A 24,592-nucleotide genomic window follows, 5' to 3' on the forward strand; every position below is an offset into this window, starting at 1 on the left:
TATGGTCCTAAGATGTAAAAAATACATTAATACAAAATAATACATTTTATGCATCAAAGTTGTCCTATTTAATAGATATAAAGTTATAATATGTTATACATACAACATGGTAATATTGAAGGGTTTGATATTGAGTTGTAACTTGTCTTAAAACAGGGCTAAGCCACTGCTTAGAACCATGATGTGGTGCTAGTACTAGGGGAACAGGTAGAAGCCCCAGAGCCTCATGAAGGCCAGCCCTGAACGCTCAAAGATCTCCTTGGCCTCTTCCTCCACCTTGCTGGTGGGTGAGGTGAAGCTTGCAGAAGTGCTCCTTGTTGAGAGGATATATGGAGGAGAAAGTCAGAGAAGAGGAGAAGTGAGGAGGACATAGGAGAAGTGAGGAGGAGACAACACAACCACCCCCTGTACTCAGAGGAAAACACTCCTTTACAAGAGAATAAAACATTGGAACCATACAGAACACATCCAGACCATGTGGTATCAATACAGCTTTCCTCAGAAGGGACCAGTGTGTGGTCAAGTTGTATGGATCATAACCCACAGCAGATGGGTCGTAGAGCCTTGATGGGGAGAGAAACGAAGGCCAGGACATTGTTCAGAGCTTTTGGATAACTGATGAACTGGTTCTCCCCAAGTCCGTTCCTCTTTCCCTTTATTTCCTCCTCTTTCTTTCTGCCACATCACTTTTTCCAGGTCCTCCTGTAAGTTGTTCTCCTCTAATCATCTCTGGCGCCTCATCCTCCTCTTCCTCCCCCTCCTCCTTCTCTTCCTCCCCCTCCTCCTTCTCTTCCCCTCCTTCTCCTCTTCCTCATCCTCCTTTCCCCCCCTCCTCTTCCTCATCCTCCTCCTTTTCCTCTTCCTCCTCCTCCCCTTCTCTTCCTCATCCTCCTCCTCCTCCTCCTCCTCCTCCTCCTCCCCTGGGCTAATGTTTCTGTTTTTCCAAAGTTTGGGAAAGATGCCGTGACCGATCTTGGGAATCTGGGTGACTGAGGCTGGTGGAAAATCTCCCATGATGCTCTGGGAGTCGAACCAGGGGCAGCCTGTGTGTGGGCTGAGGTTCTGAGCACATTTCAACATTCGATTCCCTTGAAGTGAGAAAGGTTTGGCTGGACGTCGTTGATCCACGGGACATTACTCCCCCTTACGGGAGCACGCAACCCGGAGAGACGCACATTAAACGCCGGCAATCATCAAAGAGGAATTGTTGTCGGGGGATTATTGAAAGAAAACCCTCCCCTCTGTAGAGGAGAACCACTCTGTGGTGGAACCGTAACTCTGCTGCCAACATACCTCCCCCGGCCGCACTGAGACCCCCAAACAATCTGAGACGCTCGACGCCCCATCCCCTTCAGAGGGGAGGAGGACCTTCACACGCTGACCTGATGGACCCAGACGGCTCAGAATCATGGACTCGCGCCAGGACCACAAATAGTACTGCCTATCTGTGTACTGTGGTACTCTTCTAGTACTAGGTTGGTCCTGTATGTCAGTGGTACCGTGGTTCTATGCTAGTGCTATGTTGGTACTGTATTACAGTAGTACTGCCTCTCTGTGGTACTCTGCTAGAACTATGTTGTTATTACGCTAGTACTACGTTGGTACTGTATGTCAGTAATCCTGTGGTACTATGCTAGTACTATGTTAGTACTCCCTATCTGTGTACTGTGGTACTACCTAGTACTATATTGGTACTGTATGTCAGTACTACTGTGGTACTCTGCTAGTACTGTGTTGGTACTGTTTGTCAGTAGTACTGTGGTACTCTTCTGGTACTAGGTTGGTCCTGTATGTCAGTGGTACCGTGGTTCTATGCTAGTGCTATGTTGGTACTGTGTGTCCGTATGTACGGTTAGTACTCTCTAGTACTCACTAGCACCACTAGTAGCTACGGTCAGTCAGTCCTGTGTGTGTTTGTGGGGGTTGCTGTCACCAGATCTCTCCATGTGTTTGCAACAGAGTGAGTTGATGAAACTGTGGGACAGACAGAGCGACGAGGTCTGCTGCGGTGGTCCGTCTGTCTCCAGCAGGGAGTAAATAGTGTGGTGAGAGGGTCTGCAGCCCAGCGCGGTGGTGATGGGGGTCTCCAGCCCACAGACGATGGGCTCCAGCCTCCCAGTCTACCAGCGATTCAAGTTTATTCCCCAGTATGTTGTTTTGTTTCCGAGCAGAAAGCTGTGTCTCCTGGGAACCTCGGAGCAGAGCCTTTATGAGCTGAATCACCATGGGCTCTCTCTCACCCCAGAGGAACCCGCTCTCCATGGAAGCGTGTTGAGATGAACTGCAGGCACTTAGCAGACGGTAGAATTCAGGGCATTTCCTACTCTGGGAATCTCTGGGGCAGTTGTAGGTTATATATGGACGGAGTTCATTGGTACAATAGAGGTCAAAGGATATAGGTGTAGAGATAGTTTATATGTTTAGATGTTGTAGGCCTGTATGTAGATGGGATATATCATATCTGTAGATGGAGGGTATATATTTATACAGATGTCATATATTATATCTATAGGTGTGGATATAGGGTATATGTTTAATCTATATTATATCTATATGCCTTCATATAGATATAATATATAATATATTTGTCGATATCAGGCATAGATGAAGTACTGCCTATCTGTGTACTGTGGTACTCTGCTAGTACTATGTTGGTACTATGCTAGTACTATGTTGGTACTATATGTCAGTACTGCCTATCTGTGCACTGCACTGTGGTACTATATAATATATAATATATTGGTAGATATCGGGTATTGATAAAGAGATGTAGTAGTACTACATATACTGTATCTATCAGCCATCATCACAGAGTGAGACTGGAAGAGACAGCTGGAGTAACCATTAACACCGCTCCCTAATCAAGGTAATTACAAAGTGCTGAGAGAGAGAGAGAGAGAGAGAGAGAGAGAGAGAGAGAGAGAGAGAGAGAGAGAGAGAGAGAGAGAGAGAGAGAGAGAGAGAGAGAGAGAGAGAGAGAGAGAGAGAGAGAGAGAGAGAGTCAGGAGAGAAGTTTGTTAAATAAAGTGTTTATTATATTAATATATGACGTATATCTTTCATGAAGTATATAGTAGTATACCAAGAAGGACGACTATAAGTACACACAACTGTTCCTGCACTGTTCAATGTGGTGAGTTAGTGTTAGTTGGTATAGCTTGGAGTGACGTATGAACATCAGGCGTGTGAATATACCATGAAAAACCATCAGGAGAATTCTTATGAATGGTGCATGCAGTGAGATGGAAGGATCCGTTGGTCATATGATCCACCTCCTCTGCTGGATGGACCGGGTTATCCGTCCAGCCTGACAGGACATCGCCATCTAGTGGAGAGCAGTTTAATATACAATGTACTTTTCTTCGCCAATAAAGCTCATAATGTAATGAGCTTTGTTTGTGTTTCTCATTCCCTATCTCTCTTCGTCTCTTGCTCTATTTCGCTACCTGTCTCTCTCTCTTTCTCTCTCTCTCTCTCTCTCTCTCTCTCTCTCTCTCTCTCTCTCTCTCTCTCTCTCTCTCTCTCTCTCTCTCTCTCTCTCTCTCTCTCTCTCTCTCTCTCTTCCTGTCTCTCTCTCTTCCTGTCTCTCGCTGTGCCTCTCTCCCTCTCTCTTTGTCTGTCTGTCTGTCTTTCTCTCTCTCTGTCTGTCTCCCTCTCTGTCTGTCTGTCTGTCTGTCTGTCTGTCTGTCTGTCTGTCTGTCTGTCTGTCTGTCTGTCTGTCTGTCTGTCTGTCTGTCTGTCTGTCTGTCTGTCTGTCTGTCTGTCTGTCTGTCTCTCTCCCCTCTCCGTCTAAAGGGTGAGGTACTTGACGAGCAGACTGAAGCCCAGGAAAGTGATGATGACGAGGCAGGAGGAGTGAAACGAAAGCAGCCCGCCGTGCCGGGGGCGGGGCAGAGGGGCATGGCCAGGGGACGGGGCTTGGGGCACCTCACAGTGCACCCCCGTCCAGCCCTGGTAGCACTGGCAGGAGAACCTGTGCCTCATGTCCAGGAGGTCCTGCTGGGAGAGGCGGCCTCTGACTCTGTAGTGTGGCTCTGGGGCCCCTTGGCCCTGTGGTGGGGCCCCATGGGGTGGACTCCTGGTGGGGCCCTGGGGGCGGCGATGAATGCTGAAAGAGCGGCGGGGGAGGTGCAGCATGGCGCCGGAGCCCAGGCTCTTGCGGACGCAGCGCCCGTTCTTCTGGCACAGCGCCCGGCTGCACAGTTTGGCGGCCGACGTCACGTTGACCACGTAGTGACCCAGCGGGCCGTCGATGTACTGCTTCACCGCCAGGCAGTTCCTCTGGAGGGAGGAGGTGTTAGGGCCAGGGGAAGACAGAGGAACATGGAGATGTTAGAGCCAGGAGAAGACCGAGGAACATGGAGATGTAAGAGCCAGGAGAAGACAGAGGAACATGGAGATGTTAGAGCCAGGGGAAGACAGAGGAACATGGAGGTTTGTCTGTGGGTCGATTTGTAGGGAGGTCTGTGGGTAGGACTCACCTGTGAGCTAGCGTATTCCGAGGACCCCCAGAGAACCACCCCTGAAGCGCCCAGGGCAGCGCTCTCTCCGATGGTGGAGACCAGGTCCTTCTGGGATGGGAGGTAATCATCATCAATCATGAACGACGTGGGTTGTAGCGCATATCCTCAATAAGCAGGCGCACACACTAGGCATGATCTCCCTGTTCGGTGTTCATCTCAAGGTTCCTTCCCTCTGGACTGGGGGGGATTCTCCTTGTCCTAACTGTGGTTCAGGGCTAGACTAATACCATATTATGGAGGTGACTCTCCTGATGGATGAGCTCACCTCTGAAAGAGGATCTCACCTCTGAAAGAACCACGAAGGTGTAAGCGTAGAAGGGTCTGGAGTAGACAAACACGGGCAGCGTGTGGTCCGTGCGGGCGATGGACGCGATCCTCATGGCCTCCTTGACGCGGTAGTGGACGAACTTGACGGTGTTGGCGGAGGAACGCAGCTCGTAGTCCAGGTAGACGGAGGGGTAGAGCGCCGTGCTCTCCCGCCACAGCCACATCAGGTGGTCGTTGCGCACGTGCTCCACGTCGGGACACTCCCCGGTGTAGCGCTGGGGGTGGCGCTTGTAGCCGTAGTTGTAGCAGTCGGGGAACAGGTAGAAGCCCCAGAGGCCGGCCGGCCGGCGGCCCTCGGCCAGGGCCAGGGTGGAGTTCATGAAGGCCAGCCCCGACCGCTCGAAGCTCTCTTTGGCTTCCTTCTCCACCTTGCCGTCGGGCCAGGTGGGGTGGAGCGAGCGGACGTGCTCCCTGGACCGGTTGCGGTAGATGTCCTTGGATCCCCAGTTGCGGACCCACTGGGGCCTCCAGTTCTCCCAGTCGATGACGCCCAGCCCCCGGAAGTCCTTGTGAGGGATGAGCTTGTCGATGTCGTCCCGGGCCTTGTTCAGGTGCTTGGGGAGGCTCTGGTTCTGGGGCAGGCCCCCGTGGACTGCCGCCCCACTGCTGGAGTAGTAGGGGTAGAGTCCCAGGTGGCTGTGGTAGAAGATGGTGACATTGGGCCCGCTCAGCGTCTCGTTGAGGTTGGCCACGATGTCAAACACGCTCAGGTCCAGGTCAACCTCGAAGCGCAGCCGGCAAGACTCAGTGGGGGCGTTCCAGACCACCAGGAAGGGCCGGTGGGGGATGAGGGGAGCCTGGGCCGGCTTCATCTGCTCCCCCAGGACCCCCTGACCCCCAGGACCCCACAAGACCAGGAAGTGGAGGAGGAGGTGGAGCTCAAGCTGGAGCATGGTCCCCAAGTGCTCCTGGACCAGCCACATGAGGATGGGGAGAGAGGAGGCATGAGGAGAAGAAAGGAGAAGGAGAAGAGATGGTTAGATGAGAGGAGAGAGGTAGGATGAGTAGACAGATGAGGAGAAGAGATGATACATGGAGGAGAGAGGGATGAGGAGGAGGAGAAGAAGAGAGGAAACAGGAAGGAGAGAAGGAGGAGGAGGAGGAGAGGACACGGAGGCGAGAGGGATGAGGAGGAGGAGGAGAAGAGAGGAAACAGGAAGGAGAGAGGGATGAGGAGGAGGAGGAGGAGGAGAGGACACATGATCAGCGGGTCGGTGATGCTGAGGGAAACCACACGATGAGCTCCAGTGAGCAGAGACAAACCTCAGCTGGTGAACAAAGAGATGGATAATGAGGTTTGCCCGCTCTGCATTCCACCACACAACAAGCCTCTGTCCTCAGAGGCACTACCATGAGATTACACATCGGACCCATACACAACATTAAAACAAGTGGTACTGGCACAGCTTTCATCAGAACGGACCTGTGTGGGGTCAAGTGTTATGGATCATAACCGGGCTTCTTGCCGGGCAGCCCGGCAAGAAGCACATACTGTAAACGCTGAGATTCTAGATCTATATATTGTCGTTGGAGGATTTCTGCAGGCAAACCCTCCCCTCTGACGGAGAACCACAGTGACGGGAGCCCTGAGGCAGTAGGGAGGTGGAGTTAGAGTCCTGATGGGGTTAGTTAAGCTTCATAGCCACCTACCTTCACGTCCTCCCAGCGCCGTCTTGCACAAACAGATCTAATCCGCTGTTTACTTCAAATAATTTGAACGCTGTTGTTCTCCGAATACATCTTCATCCAGCCGTCAACAGGAACTGGACTGGTGTAGACGGGGCAGGCCTGACTGGGAGCCACTGGTGTTAGTGAGAGTACTGGTGTTACTGGTCAGAGATGGCTCCTCCTTGCTGGCCTCATTACCCCCTCAACGCTGGTGCTCATGTCCTCACCCCTTCACACAGACCCAAACACTCATGGTCAGACTGTTCCTGAGTGAGGTCATATCAGAATGTCATCAAGAGCAGGTGAGTTGAAGTGCATGTCATCAAAGAGCAGGTCGGGGTTTGGACGTCTTGCAGGTAGACTGGGGACATTGGGGACCCCCCTGACTCAGCATTCTGCCTCCTCCACCCTTCATATCCACCTCCAATCACTTTATATATATACGAAACAAGAAATATAGACAATTTTTTTTTTACATTATGTCAAACAAAAATAGACAAATAATCGACAATAATAAAGAACAGTATGATAATAAATATCAGAATTACAAATATAACAAAATTAAAAAAGATATGAAAGCTACAAAAAGAAATGAAAACATTAAAAATGTATATGCATTACAAATGGACCACATGTTTTTTTGCAGACCTTTTGAAGTTGTATTTGCTATGTTTTTTGGCAGTTGATTCCATAATGAAATTGATCTATAAATGATGGTATTTTTAAGTAGATTGGACCTTGGTCTGGGTAAAGCTAGATGTCTGTTATTTGCTCCTATAGTGCTATGACCGTGTCTGTCAGACACACTGACTAAACCTTCAGCAAAGAAGGCAGGTCTTTTACAGTTTATGACTGACCTTAGGAACAACAAGAGATTAAGAGAGACCTTTTGTTTTATTGTGAGCCATGTGTCACGACTTGACTCAGAGACAGGGACTCAGACGCAAAACTCAAAAGACGGCAGTTTGTTTAAACCAAAAACGCTTTAGTAGAAAATGGTGACAATAAAATGCTCTCATGGAGAATACAAAACTATAACAAAAGATGCTCGCTAAGGGGGATACAAAACACAATTAAATGCAGTAGTATCTGCAAGTGTCTGGGCACAAAAAACTGGAACTGGAACTGACATTAGACAAAGGAAAACAAAGGCTATTTATACATGAGGGAGGGGAACACAGGTGAGACGAATCAGGGACCGGGGAGGCAATCACAGTGGAGGAAGTCAAGTGCCTGAAACGAGAGGGAAAAGGGAACTACAAAATAAAACAAACACAATCTTTGCGTTACAGGGCACCATGACAGGCTAATGCATTACTTCAGTGTTAGTGTGAATGGAGCAGCTCAGTGCCAAACGGGCTGCTGTGTTCTGAGCTACCTGAAGTTTATGCAAGTCTTTTTTGGTTGCTGATGACCAGATATTTGTACAATACTCAAGGTTTGACAAGACCAAAGCATGTACAACATATTTGAGATAATGGTGTCAATGTGAACTGACCTGGACAGTGAATCAACAATGGTAAGACCCAAGAGTTTTATTGTGTTAACTTGTTGAATGGGTGTACAACCTATAACTAAATTTAACTGAGGTTTTTTTGCCAGCCTATATCTTGAGCAAAACACAATAAATTTAGTCTTTTCAGTGTTGAGAGCCAGTTTTATTCTCATTGACCCAGTTAAATACATAATTTAATGAATCATTTAAGTTAGCTGTTAGCTCATTACACAGAATATCAGCACAGTAAACAGTGGTGTCCTCAGCATACATTCCAATATTGACATTCTTTGTACATAGCGGCAAATCATTACTAAATATCAAGAACAGTAATGGACCAAGGCAATTACACAGTGTGGTGTAGCTGTGTGGCACACCACAGTGTATGACCTTTGAGTTAGTAAAACTGCCTTTGAAAAAAAACTTTGTTTTCATCCTGTAAGATAGTCCTCTGGCCAGGCTATTGCTGTAGATGTAAAGCCATAACTCTTAGCTTTTCCAATTAGCAGCTCATGGTCAATTACTGCTGCACGAAAATCAAGCATAACTGCCCCACCTAATTCTCGACTAAATGTTAGTCATCCAGTCATCAGTCATTTCTGCAAGTGCAGTGCAAGTGGAATATCCTTCTCTATATGCATGCTGTGAGTTAGATGTTAATTTATTACTGGTGATATAATCCTTTATTTGATAAAAAAACAATTTCTTTAATTAATTTGCTCAATACTGGTAAAATACTTATAGGCCAACTATTGGGACCATTAGAAGCACGATTCTTATATTTTATGAGTGGAATGATTTTAGCTTCTTTCCAATCAGATGGATGAACACTTTGGATTAGAGTAGACAGTTGTTAAATTTATGGGCTGTAGGAAACGATACATGCTGGCAGCTATTTCAACAATTGACCATCAAGATTATCAGTGCATAAGGTTTAGTTATAAATGCTCCATCAGAATGAATAAACGAAATTGACGTTTTCGATTTTCTTCCCATTATATCATTCATTGTGGTCCACAGTTTTTTCCTGTCATTTTTAACGTAGGTAATCTTTTGTTTCTGATAGTCCTTCTTTTTAATTTGATTTAATTTTTTCACATGATTCCTTATACAGTATTCTTGTCTGGCTAACGGGCAACACAATTTATTAGCCATTTTCTTGGCATTGGCTCTTAGGGTCATCAAATCTTTCAGTTCATTGTCAATCCATAGGGCTTTTTTCTTTAGCAGTACATTTTCTTAAAGGAGCACGTCCATTCACAATTTTCATGAAATAATTCATAAACAATGTGCCGCTGCAGGATCATTCTCATCACAAACACTGGACCTTTTCCATGTCCTTCAGAAATATTTCTTAATTGAAATTCTTGTATGGTCTCTAATGCCTCCTCCCACATCCTTCTCCAACCCCTACCCCCTCCGTCAACTTCCTCCTCCCTCCTAATCATCCTCCACCCTCTGTCCTCCTACTCACTCCATCACCCACCTCCATCCTCTTCTTCCACCCTCCTCCTCCTTCAACCTCCTCCACCCTCCCCCTCCTCCACCCTCCTCCTCCTGCACCCTCCTCCTCCACCCTCCTCCTCCTCCCTCCTCCTCCACCACCCTCCTCCTCCTCCACCCTCCTCCTCCCTCCTCCTCCTCCACCCTCCTCCTCCACCCTCCTCCTCCTCCTCCCTCCTCCTCCTCCACCCTCCTCCTCCTCCTCCTCCTCCTCCTCCACCCTCCTCCTCCACCCTCCTCCTCCACCCTCCTCCACCACCCTCCTCCTCCACCCTCCTCCTGCCCCATCTTTGATCTGCCATTGACTGCCAATCAGAGAGGAGACATGGATGAGCAGCTGGGAGAAGGACACGGTCACGTGACCATCAAGTAGACCACTGGGGCTTCAGACCTGACTGTGTGGTGCCATCTAGTGGTGAGCGTTTCAACATGCCCCTTATTCACTCATGCTCAGTCCTAAACTAAAAGGCCCAAATATGTCATTGTGTTCAGAAGGGACAGAACCCCGTTTGAGGAGCAGTCCGGTGTGTCTGGGAACACAAAGGCTTTCTGCAGGAGATTAGATTACAGCCAAACACTCCGGACCAGATTTTCTGGTTGGACAATTGAGCATAAAGCTCTCACACTCCAGCGGTGATATCCACAGAGAGCCGTTCAGCCAGAAGACATCGGCAGCGTAGGACCCACCAAGGCTTAGGTTCAAACCGCGATCAGCACAGTAGAACTCAGAAGGAAGGGAGCGACGTTTCAACAAGTGGTTTGATATGTCGTTGGAGCGGTGAGAGGAGGGGACATAATGGAGTATTGTGTGGACATTACGTAGGGCCGCTGTATGAATGCCTCACAGTCCACTCATCACTCACATGACCACAGAGAAACACACATTTACAGTGATCCTCTGGTCATTTACATTTTCGTTTTTCCATGCCAATAAAGCTCTTTTAAATTGAACAGATAGAGTGATAGATAGGTGTGTGTTTCTGTGTTTCTGTGTGTGTGTGTGTGTGTGTGTGTGTGTGTGTGTGTGTGTGTGTGTGTGTGTGTGTGTGTGTGTGCGCGTGTGCGCGTGTGCGCGTGTGCGCGTGTGTGTGTGTGCGTGTGTGGGGGGGAGATGTGTGTTTGTGTTTGTAACTAAAGTACATGTGACCTGCTGGCTAACTCTGGATTAGCGTCTTGCTAATTCGCTTCAGGGTTTAGCCGGAGGCCCACTCCCATCTGTCCTCCCACCTTCAGGGATAAACACTGTACAGAATACCATGTGTCTTCAATAACCGTTATAACATGCCCTCATGTCTTTAATAACTAAATCAATACCCTCATTTCTCCAGTAACATGTTGTATCTTTAATAACAGTAATAACATGACCCCATGACTGAAATAACAGTAATAACATGCCCTAGTGCCTTAAATAACAGTAATAACAATACTCTACATGTCTTTAATAACTGTAATAACATGCCCTCATGTCTTTAATAATACTAATAACATCCCCTATGACTTTAATAATAGTAATAACATGCCCTCATGTCTCCTATACAGTAATAAGAATCTCATCATGTCTTTAATAACAGTAATAACATGCCCTCATGTCTTTTATAACAGTAATAACATGCCCTCATGTCACCTATAAGAGTAATAACAATACTCTACATGGCTATAACCGCTATAAGGACTAAAGAAACATAAACTACTAACTAACACCTCTGGAAAATCATAATCACATTGCTGAATTAAAACACAAATATCCGCCCGGTTAAATGACAAAGAGGTAAGATGTATACAAAATATATAATTAATTATAAGCAGCATAAAAGGTAAACTGGAATAATGAAATACAAAATAAAATTCCCATGAGATGCATGGCGCAGTTGTGAGGAATGTGCACCAATAAAGTAGATCACGGTTAACGGTGTATCTTTTGCCGGTACAGTAGAATCTATTTTAACACGTCAATCACCCCTGGCCCCGCCCCCCGTGACGCTATGGCCCGCCCTCCCAGGCTGCTGCATTCCTCCTGCAGCGTCTTGGTGCAGAAGGGGTCACATGTTCCCCGACCGGAGGATGTTGAGGTGGTACCCGACTAGAGGAGCGGATGCGCTGAGCGGGTTGAGGTGTCTCATCAGCTGACCGAGCGGCGGTCAACGTCCATGTGCGGATAACTACTCTTCAGGACGAGGTCGGATCCCCCTGCGTTTCTCCTCTTTCCGGAGTGGTCTCTCCCGTGTTGCTGCCATGTTGGCTTCAGCCTAGTGCTGCAGCCGGACTTCAGGGAGCAAAGTTTCCCTTCACCTTGTACACAAACCCCGGGTGGTCCCCGGGACGTCGCCCGAACCGCGGGACCAGTGAAGCTACCGGCCAACGCGAGGCGGAGAGGGAGAGAGATAGAGAGAGAGAAGAGGGAGAGAGAGAGAGAGACAGAGACATAGACATAGACACGCGAATGCGATGATCGCTCTGCAGGCCAACAGAACCTGCGTGTGCATGGGTTTGATCTAAGGTTGCAGATATCCATGCATCATCGGTGTTGATCACCAGCTCAGTGAGATGTCCGTGCAGCAGCCGGGCCGGCGGGCGGCCCACACCGGCTCCATCCTGCTCACGCCGCAGGAGAACGACTGCCTCTTCGGGTACCTGGGCAAGAAGTGCCTGGTAAGTTTCTGCACGCTTAATGTTGCAGGCGTTGCGCATCGTAGCACGAGCCAGTGCGTGAGGTTCAGACGGGGTCAGGCAGGGTCGGCTCAGGCTGAACCCCGAGGTGGAGGGTGACTGCAGCCAAGGCCGGGGCTAGACAATTGGGGCCGGGGCTAGAATCTGGGGGCCGGGGCTAGACTCTGGGGGCCATAGTGGAACAGATGATCGAGGTAGATGTACAGGGGAGGTCTCCCTCTTTCAGCGGGGCAGACCTGGGAGGCCGTTGGCCTGGCCTCGTCATTGAGTCAAATGTCAGTTTAGACTATTAACATCACTGTGGTTGTACTGGGCAGCGGCCGGTATACCCAGTAGCAGAATGGATATGGCCTACCAGGTAATGCAGGGGGCGAAAAAAAAAATGTCCCCTGCGAAAAAAAAAAGTTCGAACTTGCGAAAAATTCAGCTTTTCGATGACGTTCACGTCGCGCAATTACGTCACTTCATAACGTTCCCATGGCTGCTCTTGTATGATGTAAAAGCAACATTTTTTAACTTTATGCTAAGATATATGTGATTTCTTTGCAACGAAAATGCGGGGATTATGAAATCATGCAAGCCCCGCGAAAACCTGCAATTTATGCGGTGAAAGTGTGGCATATTTGAAAAAATGCGGCCCCTCATGAATATGCAGACTTTGGCTGATTATGCATTGAATTATGCAATCGTATAATCACGTTTTTCTGGAGGGACTGGTATATAATGTGTGTGTTTGTGACTGTGTGTGTAATGGTGTGGCCTGGCGTTAATGAGTCAAATATCGGTTTAGACTATTAGCCTCACTGGTTGTAATGGGCAGCGGCCGGTATACCCAGTAGCAGACTGTGACCAGGTGACCAGGTGTTGTGTGTTGTGTGCCCCAGGCCCTGTGCTCCGCCGTGGTCCAGGTCTACGCCGCCGACCGGAGCTTCTCCTGGGCCAAGCGGTGCTGCGGGGTGGCCTGTCTGGTGAAGGACAACACCCAGAGGTCCTACTACATCAGGGTGCTGGACATCAAGGTGGGTGGGCTCCCTCCTCATGGTCAACCGGACAGCACCCCATCACCCATTTAAAATGTTTTGCCTGTATGATCATCCCTGGAAGGAGGGATCCCCACTCTGAAGGAGGGATCCCCAACTCTGAAGGAGGGATCCCCCACTCTGAAGGAGGGATCCCCCACTCTGACGGTGGGATCCCCACTCTGAAGGAGGATCTCCCCCTCTGAAGGAGGGATCCCCAACTCTGAGGGAGGATTCCCCACTCTGAAGGATGATCCCCCACTCTGGTCAGAAGCTCTACTTTAACCACTGTAGGACTGCTGTAGGACTGCTGCTATGTTAGCCGGCGGTCTGAGCAAGGTTAGCTGACCGTGGTCTGACCAAGGGTGTCTGAGACGCAGTCTGACCCAGGGTGCTGGGTGCCAGGTTAGCAGGGGTCTGACCCAGAGGTCCTGCTGTAACAGCACCAGTGTTCTGACCCAGGGTGTCGCCCCCTGCAGGACGGGAGCAGCCTGTTTGAACAGGAGCTGTACAGCAGCTTCTCCTTCAGCAGCCCGAGGTCCTACTTCCTCAGCTTCCCCGGAGACGTAAGGGCACGTGTTGGTCTGATTAATGTGTGTGTTTATATAATGTGTGTGTGTGTGTGTGTGTGTGTGTTTGTGTGTGTGTGTGTGTGTGTGTGTGTGTGTGTGTGTGTGTGTTTGGGTGTATATATAATGCGTATATGGTGTAAGTGTATATAATGTGTGTGTGTATTTAATGTGTTTGTGTGTGTGTGTGTGTGTGTATGTATATATAATTTGTGTGTGTGTTTGTGTAAAGTATTTAATGTGTGTGTACATAATATGTGTGTGTGTGTATTTAATGCATGTGTGTGTGTGTGTGTGTGTCAGAGCTCCCAGGTGGGGGTGAACTTCGCCAGTGAGGAGGAGGCTCGGCGGTTCCGCTCCGCCCTCAACGACCTGCTCGGCCGGCGGCAGCGCAGGGCAGGTGGGTGACCCCTGACCCCTGCCCTTGATCCCCAACCCCTGACTGTGACCCCTGACCCTGGCCCCTGTTTCTGATCGTGACCCCGACCCCTGACCCTGACCGTGACCCCCAACCCTGACCCCTGACCCCTGGTCCCTGACCCTGACCGTGACCCCCAACCCTGACTGTGACCCCTGACCCTGACTCTGACCCCTGGCCCCTGAACGTGACCCCCAACACCCCGACCCTGACCGCTGGTCTCCCAGCGTTACCGGTTTAGCTCAGCTTGTCGAGCAAGGCACTAACAGGGGCTGGGTTGGGGGTTCTATTCCCATCGGTAGAGCAAGGCACTAATGGCCTGTGTTGTGGATTAACAGGATTACACAGTAAATCTCCGCTGTGTTGACAGAGATTAGCCGCTTCTCCAGGACCGCTCATATGGCTGCCCGTGTTCATCGTTGTCACGGCAACCATGTGTTTGTCGTCGTTACCACGTGGTTGCCGCGGTAACCACAAACTCTTCCATGGTCTGGGTTGGCCCAGTGGCCGGTCAAGAGTTTACAGGCCTGAGGAGGTCTGTGGGTCCTCCCTCAGAGACCTCTGGGGTCTGCCTCCACCCCCAGCGTGTGTTTCTCCACCCTCCTGTCCTCAGGTCCGTCGCTCCCCTTGGCCACGGTGGACATGAAGAACCCAGATATCAACAGCATGCGGTTCCATAACTCCCAGCACCACCACCACCACCACCACCACCACCACCAGCACCAGCAGCAGCACCCCGCGCCCCAGCAGCAGCTCTACCAGCTGAACAACAGGCTGGTCCACCGCAAGGACAAGAAGACCAAGAGCAAGAAGAAGAGGCTCACCAAGGCGGACATCGGCACGCCCAGCAACTTCCAGTCAGTGCTGGTGAACCTGTTATAGTGAACCTGTTATAGTGATAGTGAACCTCTGTAGGGTAGTGGGGTGAACCAGTTATAGTTACAGTGAACCTGTTATAGTGATATTGAACCTGTTTTAGTCATGGTGAACCTGTTTTAGTGTTAGTGAACCTCTGTAGCGTAGTGTAGTGCAGTATAGTGAACCAATTATAGTGATATGAAAGCAGTTATAGTGATAGTGAACCTGTTATAGTGAATCTGTTTTAGTGGTAGTGAATCTGTTTTAGTGATAGTGATCCTGTTATAGTTATAGTGAATCTGTTTAGTGATAGTGATCCTGTTATAGTGAATCTGTTTAGTGATAGTGATCCTGTTATAGTTATAGTGAATCTGTTTAGTGATAATTTCTTCCGTTATAGTGAATCTGTTTAGTAGTGTTCCCTGTTATAGTGAATCTGTTTAGTGATAGTGATCCTGTTATAGTTATAGTGAATCTGTTTAGTGATAGTGATCATGTTATAGTTATAGTGAACCTGATTTAGTGATAGTGAACTTATAATAGTGACATTCAACGTGTTCTAGTCTAAAGGATGTTTGTGTTTTTTATTTGCAGGCACATCGGCCATGTTGGCTGGGACCCCAACACTGGGTTTGATGTGAGTCAGGATGTGTGCGTCTGTGTGGTGGGATGTGTGAGACTGTAATAGTGTGTGCTTCTGTGTAATAGGATGTGTGTGTCTATGTATTAGTCTGTATGTCTGTGTTATGGGTTGTGTGTCTGTGTAATGTGGCCAGTAAGACTTGTGTCAGGGAAACTACACTTTACGACGCTCAAAGCACCGTGGAAGAACAATCAATTTAATAATAAAACATTGATGTTATAGATGAAAGTAGCTTGTTTTTGGTCATGGTTGGTAACCCGTAGTAACGGACTCAACCGTGTTCGTACGTTCCGATATGGCCCGCTGCTCCACCTGACCCCCCCCAGGCCCTTGGGGTCCGGGACCCGGGCCTCCACCCGTCCACCCGGTCCCCACAGTGGGTCCGGGCCCAGTGCCTTGGGGCTGCTCGGTAACTAATGGATACTCCTGCAGCTCAACAACCTGGACCCAGAGCTCAAGAACCTGTTCGACATGTGCGGCATCTCGGAGGCCCAGCTGAAGGACCGTGAGACGTCCAAGGTCATCTACGAGTTCATCGAAAAGAAGGGCGGCGTGGAGGCCGTGAAGAACGAGCTCAGGAGACAAGGTGAGCTCACCTGTAGGCTGTTAGTCGCTCACCTGTCAGCCGCTCACCTGTTAGCCGCTCACCTGTACACCTGTTAGCTGTTCACCTTTTAGCCGTTCACCTGTTGGCTGTTCACCTGTTAGCTGTTCACCTGTTAGCCTTTCAATTGTTAGCTGTTCACCTGTAGGCAGTTCACCTGTTAGCTGTTAGCCGTTCACCTGTTTGCTGTTCACCTGTTAGCCTTTCACCTGTTAGCTGTTCACCTGTTAGCTGTTCAGCTGTCAGCTATTCACCTGTTAGCCTTTCACCTGTTAGCTGTTCACCTGTTAGCTGTTCAGCTGTCAGCTATTCACCTGTTAGCCTTTCACCCGTTAGCTGTTCATCTGTAGGGAGTTCACCTGTTAGCTGTTAGCCGTTCACCTGTTTGCTGTTCACCTGTTAGCTGTTCAACCCTTCTCTCTCTCCTCCAGCCCCCCCACCCCCACCCACCCGTGGCGGACCCCCTCCCGTCCCACCTCCCCCCCCCTCCAGAGGAGGCCGGGGAGCCCCTCCTCCGCCCCCACCCTCCAGAGCCCCCTCTTCCGCTCCCCCTCGACCCCCTCCCGCCCGGCCCGGCACCCTGGGGGCCCCTCCCCCCCCCCCTCCCCCCCCGCCCACCAGAGGGGGCCAAGCCCATCACAATCACCAAGCTCCTCCTACTCCCCCGGCCCAGTCTCCTCCCCCTCCCACCGCTCCACCCCTCTCGAGCTCCGCCCCCGCCCCTCCCCCTCCCCCTCCTCCTCCCCCACCGGGACCCCCACCCCCCACAGAGCCCGACGGAGGAGGAGGAGGGGGGGGGAAGTCAGCCCTGCTGGAGCAGATCCGTGGGGGTGCCCAGCTGAGGAAGGTGGAGCAGAACCCGACCCAGACCCAGACCCAGAGCCCCGCCCCCCCGGGGGGCCGCGACGCCCTGCTGGACCAGATCAGACAGGGCATCCAGCTGAAGACTGTGAGTCCCCGTAGAACCACATCACGTAGAACCACAACACGTAGAACCAACGCATGCAGAACCGCATCACGTAGAACCACAACACGTAGAACCAGCGCATGTAGAACCACCATATGGAGAACAGCAACGCGTAAAACCACTGCATGTAGTACTACAACAACATGAACCAAAACAACATGTAGAACCGCCATACATGGAACCACTACGACACGTAGAACCATAACACACCGGACCACAGCCCTCCCCCACCCCTGACGTAGGTCCTGATTGTGTGGTGCAGGTGACGGAGCAGCAGGACTCGGGCCCCGCCCCATCGGCTGGGATCGTGGGGGCGCTGATGGAGGTGATGCAGAAGAGGAGCCGAGCCATCCACTCCTCAGGTGACCACAGGACCCCCACAGGATGACATCATAGGGCTGCATGATGACATCATAGGGCTGCATGATGACATCATAGGGCTGATGATGACATCATAGTGCTGCATGATGACATCGTAGGATTGAATGATGACATCGTAGGGCTGTTGATGACATCACAGGGCTGCATGATGACATCATCATAGAGCTGCATGATGACATCATAGGGCTGATGATGAAATTAAAGGGCTGAATGATGTAATCATAGGGCTCCTTGATGACATAGGGCTGAATGATGGCATTATACTGTATGACTGAATGATGACATCATAGGGCTAAATTATGACCTCATCAATGATGAAGTGACCCGGGGCTAAAGGCTGTGGTATTGTTTCCCAGACGACGACCCCGACGAGGAGGAGGATGAAGACTTTGAGGATGATGATGAGTGGGACGACTAGCCTACGAGACCTTCCTGTATTTATTGTTGCCTTTAAATCCTTTTGTAGCGTTCACTCCTCCTTCGTTTCATCTGGATACCTTCCTGAGCACCCCCTTCCTCCATTTCCTGTTTAACGATGACAGCATCCTGTGGTTGCAGGCCAGCTTGCTAATAGCAGCTAAGGAGCTACGCTAGCGGTGCGTCGGGAGGTTTTTTTATCATGTTTCAGCGTTCCGAAGGCGAAAGTATCTTCTGTGTTTTCATGACGGATCAGAAACAGTTTTCCGATCCTCATTTCTTTACCATCTCTGTGGTTTTCTTACTCAGTCTTAGTTTAGCACACCTACCTAAACATCTGGATGTACTAAAGTAGGGTTGACTGAAACACTTAAAGGATTAATGTGGCTGTTGACTTTAGTTGTTTTTTGTTGTGTGTGTGTGCGTGAGTGTGAATATAAAAGTTAAGGTTTGAATAAAAATACCATTTAAATCACTATTAGGGGAGAAACTGCAGACTACTGTCTGTAGTCCTTCTGAGCGTACTTAGCATCACATTGCTACGTCGCATTACGCTGTTACCACGGTAACTACTAAAACTTGTTTCGCTGTAGAACGCTAGTGTTAGCATCCGACTATCTTACAGACACCTAATATCAAACTCTAACAAGCTTGTGTGACGCAACATATCCGTGAATGCCTGAGAAGACATAAAACAAGCCGTTAATTGACCAACGTTTTGGCAAAAAGCTTATTTTATTTGAGTGCTTTCAGACATGGCTGCCCATGACTTCCTGTTATAACAGGAAGTGGGCTCTGACACGCAGCTGCACCCCAGAGACTAAACGCTGCATCCACAGATGAGAGTAAAAGATTGAAATAAATGTTGACTTTACAGACCTGGCTCCTGTGTGCTGATGATTGACATGCGACATGTGTGTGTTTCATTTAATCATGCTATATATTGATCTAATTAGTGCCACTACTTGTCTCTGAATGAGATAACTCCAGTAAAGCTGATACGACCACAAGATGACTGTCAAGAGGAGCATAAAGAGACGCATGAGGTAAGTTAAAGCTTGTGGACTTTGACGAGAATGAGGTTATATTATTGATAACCCCAGTTATCTAGTGTAGTTTAGCCAGTAGCATCGTGGTTCCAGTAGGGGGCGATGTGCGTTTAGTTTGCAATCGTTTCCCCTGAAGATCAATTATACATGGTTAAAATACATTATCAGACAGTGTATATTACACCACTACATCATCATACAGTATATATTACACCAATACATCATACAGTATACATTACACCAATCCAGTCTGTTTACTAGAACAAGCACCCTATAACACACACCCATCTCACGCACACACACGCACACACCAGTAAAGCTATTCATAGTTGTCAGCTGTCAGGTGTGAGTTTGGTTCTGCAGCCTACCCAACCCCCAGTAACCCCACACAGTTACCCCATCCTCCATACATGCACCTCTAACCCAACCTAAACGCCCCCATCTCTAACCTAGTATCTAAATTTAACAATCTCAAACCTGGAATCTAAACTTAATCTCTAAACTAGTATCTAAACTTAATCTCTAACCTAGTATCTAAATTTAACCATCTCTAACCTAGTATCTAAATTAAATCATCACAAACCTAGTATCTAAACTGAATCTCTAATCTAGAACCTAAACTTAATCATTAACCTATTATCTAAGCATAACATTTACTAACCTAGTAAAAACTAAACTGTCTGTGGGTCGAACTCCCGGTACAGCAGGTAGTCGCGCAGTCTTGGAGGGAAAAGGTCAGAGTTCATGACGTCGGGGTTGTTGAGTCTCTTGAGGGTCAGGCAGCGGCGGATCTCCAGACGACAGATGTGTCCGAGAGACCGAGGAGACCCTGAGGAGATAAACACCGTCAGTACTAGTCGTAGTAGCCCCTACTATCTCATCTTCTGGTAGTATTTCTAGCAGTATTCCTGATAGTATTTATAGTAGTATAGTAGTTGTAGTACGTACTGAGGATGCTGCAGATGTCACCCCAGTAGTAGTAGTATTATCTAGTAGTAGTATAGTAGTAGTAGTATGTACTGAGGATGCTGCAGATGTCACCCCAGTAGTAGTAGTATTATCTAGTAGTAGTGGTAGTATAGTAGTAGTAGTATGTACTGAGGACGCTGCAGATGTCGGCCCAGGCCCCCTGCCCCTGCAGCAGGCTCCTCAGCGGGGGGCAGAGGGAGACCTGGCCCACGTAGTCCAGCAGAGTCCGGACCACCAGGCCCGAGAGGTGCACCAGGCAGCACAGACCCATGAACTCACAGAACTGTGGGGAGAACATCAGAAAGTTAGAGGAACCACCAGGTGTTGACCCTGCTGGTGATCCAGCAGCCGAGCTGGGGGCCCTAACAAACACTAGAACCTCCTACCAAAAATTAGAACCTCCTACCAAACATTGGAACCTCCAGACAAACATTGGAACCTCCTTACAAACATAATAACCTCCTAACAAACATAAGAACCTCCTAGCAAACATAAGAACCTCCTAACAAACATTCAAACCTCCTAACAAACAGAACCGCCTAACAAGCATTAAGGACCTCCTAAAAAACATAAGCTCATGACAAACATTAGAACCTCCTAACAAACAGACCCTCCTAACAATCATAAAGGATCTCCAAACAAACATAAGCTCATGACAAACATTAGAACCTCCTAACAAACATTAGAACCTCCCACCAAACATCGGAACCTCCTAACTAACATTAGAACCTCTTAACAAACAGAACCTCCTTACAAACATTAGAACCTCCTAACAAACATTAAGGTCCTCCTAACAAACAGAACCTCCTAACAATCATTAAGGACCTCCTATCAAACAGAACCTCCTAACAAAGCCCTCCAGACCACCGGTGAGGGACCTGCTGCCGCTGGAGCTCAGGCCTTCAGAGGTTTAGAGGTTCAGAGATTCAGAGACCTTCAGAGGTTCAGAGGCTTCTGAAGGCCTCAACCCCCTGATGCTGCCTCAGAGTCCCATGAAGGCTCCCCTGTGATGGCTCAGTAACAGGGCTACAACTCACCGGTATGGCTTTGTCTCCATGGTCCCCGGCGGGCCAGGGGTCCTCGTGGTCCCAGCGGGAGCAGGTCCGGGCGCTGGCGCCGCCCTCACAGCCTCCGCAGCCGCACCTCAATCTCTGGGACTGGCCGGGGGCGTGGCCTCCCTGGTCGTCGTTGTCGCCGTGGTGACAGAGGAAGCAGCTCCGCGCATCGTAGCCGTGGTTGAGCAGCAGGCGCATCATGGCGGCGTCCTTGAGGGCGTACTGCAGCGCGGTGGGGAACACCGTGTCGCTCACCGCACGGAAGTAGCAGTTGGCGTCGGCGCGGGCCAGCAGCAGCAGCCGGGCGAGGTCGTGGCGCCCGGACCGCACCGCCACCAGGAGGCACTGCAGGGGGTCCAGGTCCGGCCGCGCCCCCGCCTCCAGCAGCGCACGAGTGCAGCCGGCATCGCCGTTTGAGACGGCGTAGTAGAGCGCACTGCGTCGCAAGTCCCGGTGGTTCCCCGAGTGGCGGGCACTCATGCGATAGTTGACGTCGGCGCCACTGGCGAGTAGCAGCCGCAGGCAGCGGGCGTGGCCACCGGCCGCCGCCGAGTGCAGCGGGCTCTGACCAGCCGCCTTGATGCTCCGGGGGCAGGTCAGCGGGAGCAGCATCTCCAGCACCCTGTGGGGCCGGGGTTAGGAACGGACTCACCCACTGGGAGAGGACTCACTCACTGGGAGAGGACTCACCCACTGGGAGAGGACTCACTGGTAGAGGACCCACTCACTGATAGTGCCTCTACTGTCTAGCCTCTACTGTCATGACCCTACTGTCTAGGATCTACTGTCTAGCCCCTACTGTCTAGCCTCTACTGTCTAGCCTCTACTGTCTAGCCCCTCCTCACCGGTAGTGCCCTGCGTAGGCGGCCTTGTGGACGGGCAGGTGTCCGGTGCCGCTGGGGAGGTCAGGGTTGGCTCCGTTGTCCAGGAGCAGCCGGACGAGGGAGGGGTCCCCGGCGCCCGCGGCCGCCATCAGCACGCTCTCGCCGCTGAGCGCCTGGGAGTTCACCCTGCTGCCTGTCAGGGGTCAGGGTTCAGCCGCCATATAGGAGGAGTCTTAATAATAACGTAATCACTAGATCACTAGAGAGACGCAGCAGTTTGTTGCTCACTGGTCGCTGGTCGCTGGTCACTGGTCCTTGGTCACTGGTCGCTGGTTGGTGGTCCTTGGTCACTGGTCGCTGGTTGCTGGTCACTGGTCCTTGGTCACTGGTCGCTGGTTGCTGGTTGCTGGTCACTGGTCACTGGTTGCTGGTCACTGGTCGCTGGTTGCTGGTCACTGGTCGCTGGTTGCTGGTCACTGGTCCTTGGTCACTGGTCGCTGGTTGCTGGTCACTGGTCACTGGTTGCTGGTCACTGGTCCTTGGTCACTGGTCGCTGGTTGCTGGTCACTGGTCACTGGTTGCTGGTCACTGGTCCTTGGTCACTGGTCGCTGGTTGCTGGTCACTGGTCCTTGGTCACTGGTCGCTGTTTGCTGGTCAATGGTCCTTGGTCACTGGTCGCTGGTTGCTGGTCACTGGTCGCTGGTCACTGATCGCTGGTTGCTGGTCACTGGTCCCTGGTCACTCAGCATTGGTCACTGTTCATTGGTCGCTGGTCGCTTGAGGTGGTGAAGCAGGTTTGAGTGGAGCAGAGTTAAGTCGGGTGGGGTTAAGTGGGGCGGGGTTAAGTGGACCAGGGTCTGGTTCTAGTGGTTCTCGTGGTTCTGGGGGATCATCTAGTTCCGCTGGTGTCTCACCACAGTTGAGGAGGATCTCGGCGATGTGGGCTTGGCCGTGCTCGGCGGCCACGGCTAGGGCGGTCCGCCCCCCGGTGGTCGTCAGGGCGACCGGCGCCCCGGACCGCAGCAGCAGAAGCAGCACCTCGGCGCCCCCCTGCCGCGCCGCCTCGTGGAGCGCCGTCCAACCCCGGGGGCCCGGCTGCCCCACCCAGGACCCCCTGGAGAGCAGCACCTGGGTCACCTTATAGGAGCCCCCCCGCACCGCTGCAGGGGACATTACAGAAAGAGGTCCTTAAGGAGCAGGTAGGGGTTAGACAGTACAGAGACAGGTCACTAAGGAGCAGGTAGGGGTTGGACAGGACAGAGACAGGTCATTAAGGAGCAGGCAGGGGTTAGACAGTACAGAGACAGGTCATTAAGAAGCAGGTAGGGGTAAGACAGTGCAGAGACAGGTCATTACGGAGCAGGTAGGGGATAGACTGTGGTACCTAACAGCAGAGGGCTCTCACTCCTGCTGTTGGTGTTGAGTGGTGAGGCTCCACGGTCCAGCAGAACCCGGACGTTCTCCACCAGACCGGCCGCCACGGCCCGGGTCAGTGCCGTCTCCAGACCACCACCAGGGGGGTCTAGAGGGTCCCACGTGGAACCACAGTGTAGAACCACGACATAGAACCACAACACACTAGCATCACAACCCAGAACAACATCACAGCATAGCACCACAGCATACATAGCAACACAATCCAACATTGATCAACAACAGAGAACCACAACACAACATATATCCTGATACAGCATATAAACCACAGCATAGAACAACAACACAACATAGAACCACAAGATAGAACCGCAACACAAGATAGATCCACAAACAACCACAAGGTCAGCATGTGGACGTTCGCCATGTCACCGGCCCCAGGTCTCCTTGCCAGGCTGTGAGGTCAACAACACATCATCACCTGACCCTAGTGTGTGTGTGTGTGTGTGTGTGTGTGTGTGTGTGTGTGTGTGTGTGTGTGTGTGTGTGTGTGTGTGTGTCTGTGTGTGTGTGAATGTGTGTGCGTTTGCGTGTGTGTGTGTGTGTGTGTGTGTGTGTGTGTGTGTGTACCTTGCACTCCAGCAGCCTGTAGTGTGTGGTGGGCGCCACCGGTCTGCAGACTGAAGCACAGCTGTGTCATGTGACCACAGATGACATCACAACCAGGGTAGAGATGACATCACAACCAGGGGAGAGATGAAATCACAACCAGGGGAGAGCTGACATCACAACCAGAGGTGGGATGTCATCGAAACCAGGGGAGAGATGACATCACAACCAGGGGAGAGATGACATCACAACCAGGGGAGAGATGACATCACAACCAGGGGAGGAGAGGACTCAGACCTGGAGAGGCAGGACTCCTCGATGCTCCTCTGGATGTCCGTGTCCGACAGCACCTCCTCGTCTGACTCCTCGTACGTGTTCATCGTGTCTCGAGGTCTCCGACCAAATGTCCTGAGAGAGTCGAGACATCCAGAACTCTGTATCTACAGCCTCAGGATCATCAACATGTCTTCAGACTAAACTAAATCCGGCACTACGTCCTCCTCCTCCTCCTCCTCCTCCTCCTCCCCATTCTCCTCCTCCCCATTCTCCTCCTCTTCCCTCTCCTCCTCCTCCTCCTCCCTCTCCTCCTGCTCCTCCTCCTCCTCTCTCTCCTCCTCCTCCTCCTCCTCCCTCAGTTGGGAGCTCTCACCTC

The 24,592-nt window shown here is 50.6% G+C and overlaps 3 protein-coding genes across 3 annotated transcripts; 1 reads left to right on the top strand and 2 right to left on the bottom strand.

Moving 5' to 3' along the window:
* Nucleotides 1-3,789: 3,789 nt before the first annotated feature.
* hyal6 (hyaluronoglucosaminidase 6) lies at nt 3,790-5,773 on the bottom strand. The gene is made up of 3 exons (XM_056598785.1): nt 4,808-5,773; nt 4,482-4,571; nt 3,790-4,281 (listed from the first exon to the last, which is right to left on the bottom strand). The coding sequence occupies exons 1-3, from the start codon at nt 5,771-5,773 to the stop codon at nt 3,790-3,792; spliced, it is 1,548 nt and encodes a 515-aa protein (XP_056454760.1).
* Nucleotides 5,774-11,560: 5,787 nt separating this feature from the next.
* wasla (WASP like actin nucleation promoting factor a) lies at nt 11,561-18,942 on the top strand. Its single transcript, XM_056598143.1, is given in 11 exon segments — nt 11,561-12,165; nt 13,068-13,202; nt 13,682-13,768; nt 14,075-14,204; nt 14,797-14,875; nt 14,954-15,046; nt 15,642-15,684; nt 16,123-16,276; nt 16,726-17,243; nt 17,524-17,623; nt 17,999-18,942. Coding segments are annotated over 11 exon segments (1,506 nt in total). The 5' UTR covers nt 11,561-12,060; the 3' UTR covers nt 18,061-18,942.
* On the bottom strand, nt 18,777-24,320 carry LOC130389117 (dynein axonemal heavy chain 12-like). Its single transcript, XM_056598787.1, has 8 exons — nt 24,216-24,320; nt 23,962-24,022; nt 23,342-23,479; nt 22,872-23,117; nt 21,978-22,149; nt 21,115-21,754; nt 20,207-20,360; nt 18,777-19,937 (listed from the first exon to the last, which is right to left on the bottom strand). The coding sequence occupies exons 1-8, from the start codon at nt 24,318-24,320 to the stop codon at nt 19,780-19,782; spliced, it is 1,674 nt and encodes a 557-aa protein (XP_056454762.1). The 3' UTR covers nt 18,777-19,779.
* Nucleotides 24,321-24,592: the final 272 nt, after the last annotated feature.

The sequence above is a fragment of the Gadus chalcogrammus genome, chromosome 9 (assembly GCF_026213295.1).
Source record: "Gadus chalcogrammus isolate NIFS_2021 chromosome 9, NIFS_Gcha_1.0, whole genome shotgun sequence".
NCBI classification, from domain to species: Eukaryota; Metazoa; Chordata; class Actinopteri; order Gadiformes; family Gadidae; genus Gadus; species Gadus chalcogrammus.

Bases quoted from the DNA above. Each gene is read 5' to 3' on its own strand.
- hyal6 (XM_056598785.1), bottom strand. From the start codon at position 5,773: ATGTGGCTGGTCCAGGAGCACTTGGGGACCATGCTCCAGCTTGAGCTC. The intron at 4,572-4,807 runs GTGAGATCCTCT...CTCCCATCCCAG, and splicing joins CCTTCGTGGTTCTTTCAGAG to AAGGACCTGGTCTCCACCAT. The intron at 4,282-4,481 runs GTGAGTCCTACC...TCCTCCCTCCAG, and splicing joins CGGAATACGCTAGCTCACAG to AGGAACTGCCTGGCGGTGAA.
- LOC130389117 (XM_056598787.1), bottom strand. From the start codon at position 24,320: ATGAACACGTACGAGGAGTCAGACGAGGAGGTGCTGTCGGACACGGAC. The intron at 23,118-23,341 runs GTACCACAGTCT...TGTCCCCTGCAG, and splicing joins TGAGAGCCCTCTGCTGTTAG to CGGTGCGGGGGGGCTCCTAT. The intron at 22,150-22,871 runs GTGAGACACCAG...GACCCCTGACAG, and splicing joins CGAGATCCTCCTCAACTGTG to GCAGCAGGGTGAACTCCCAG.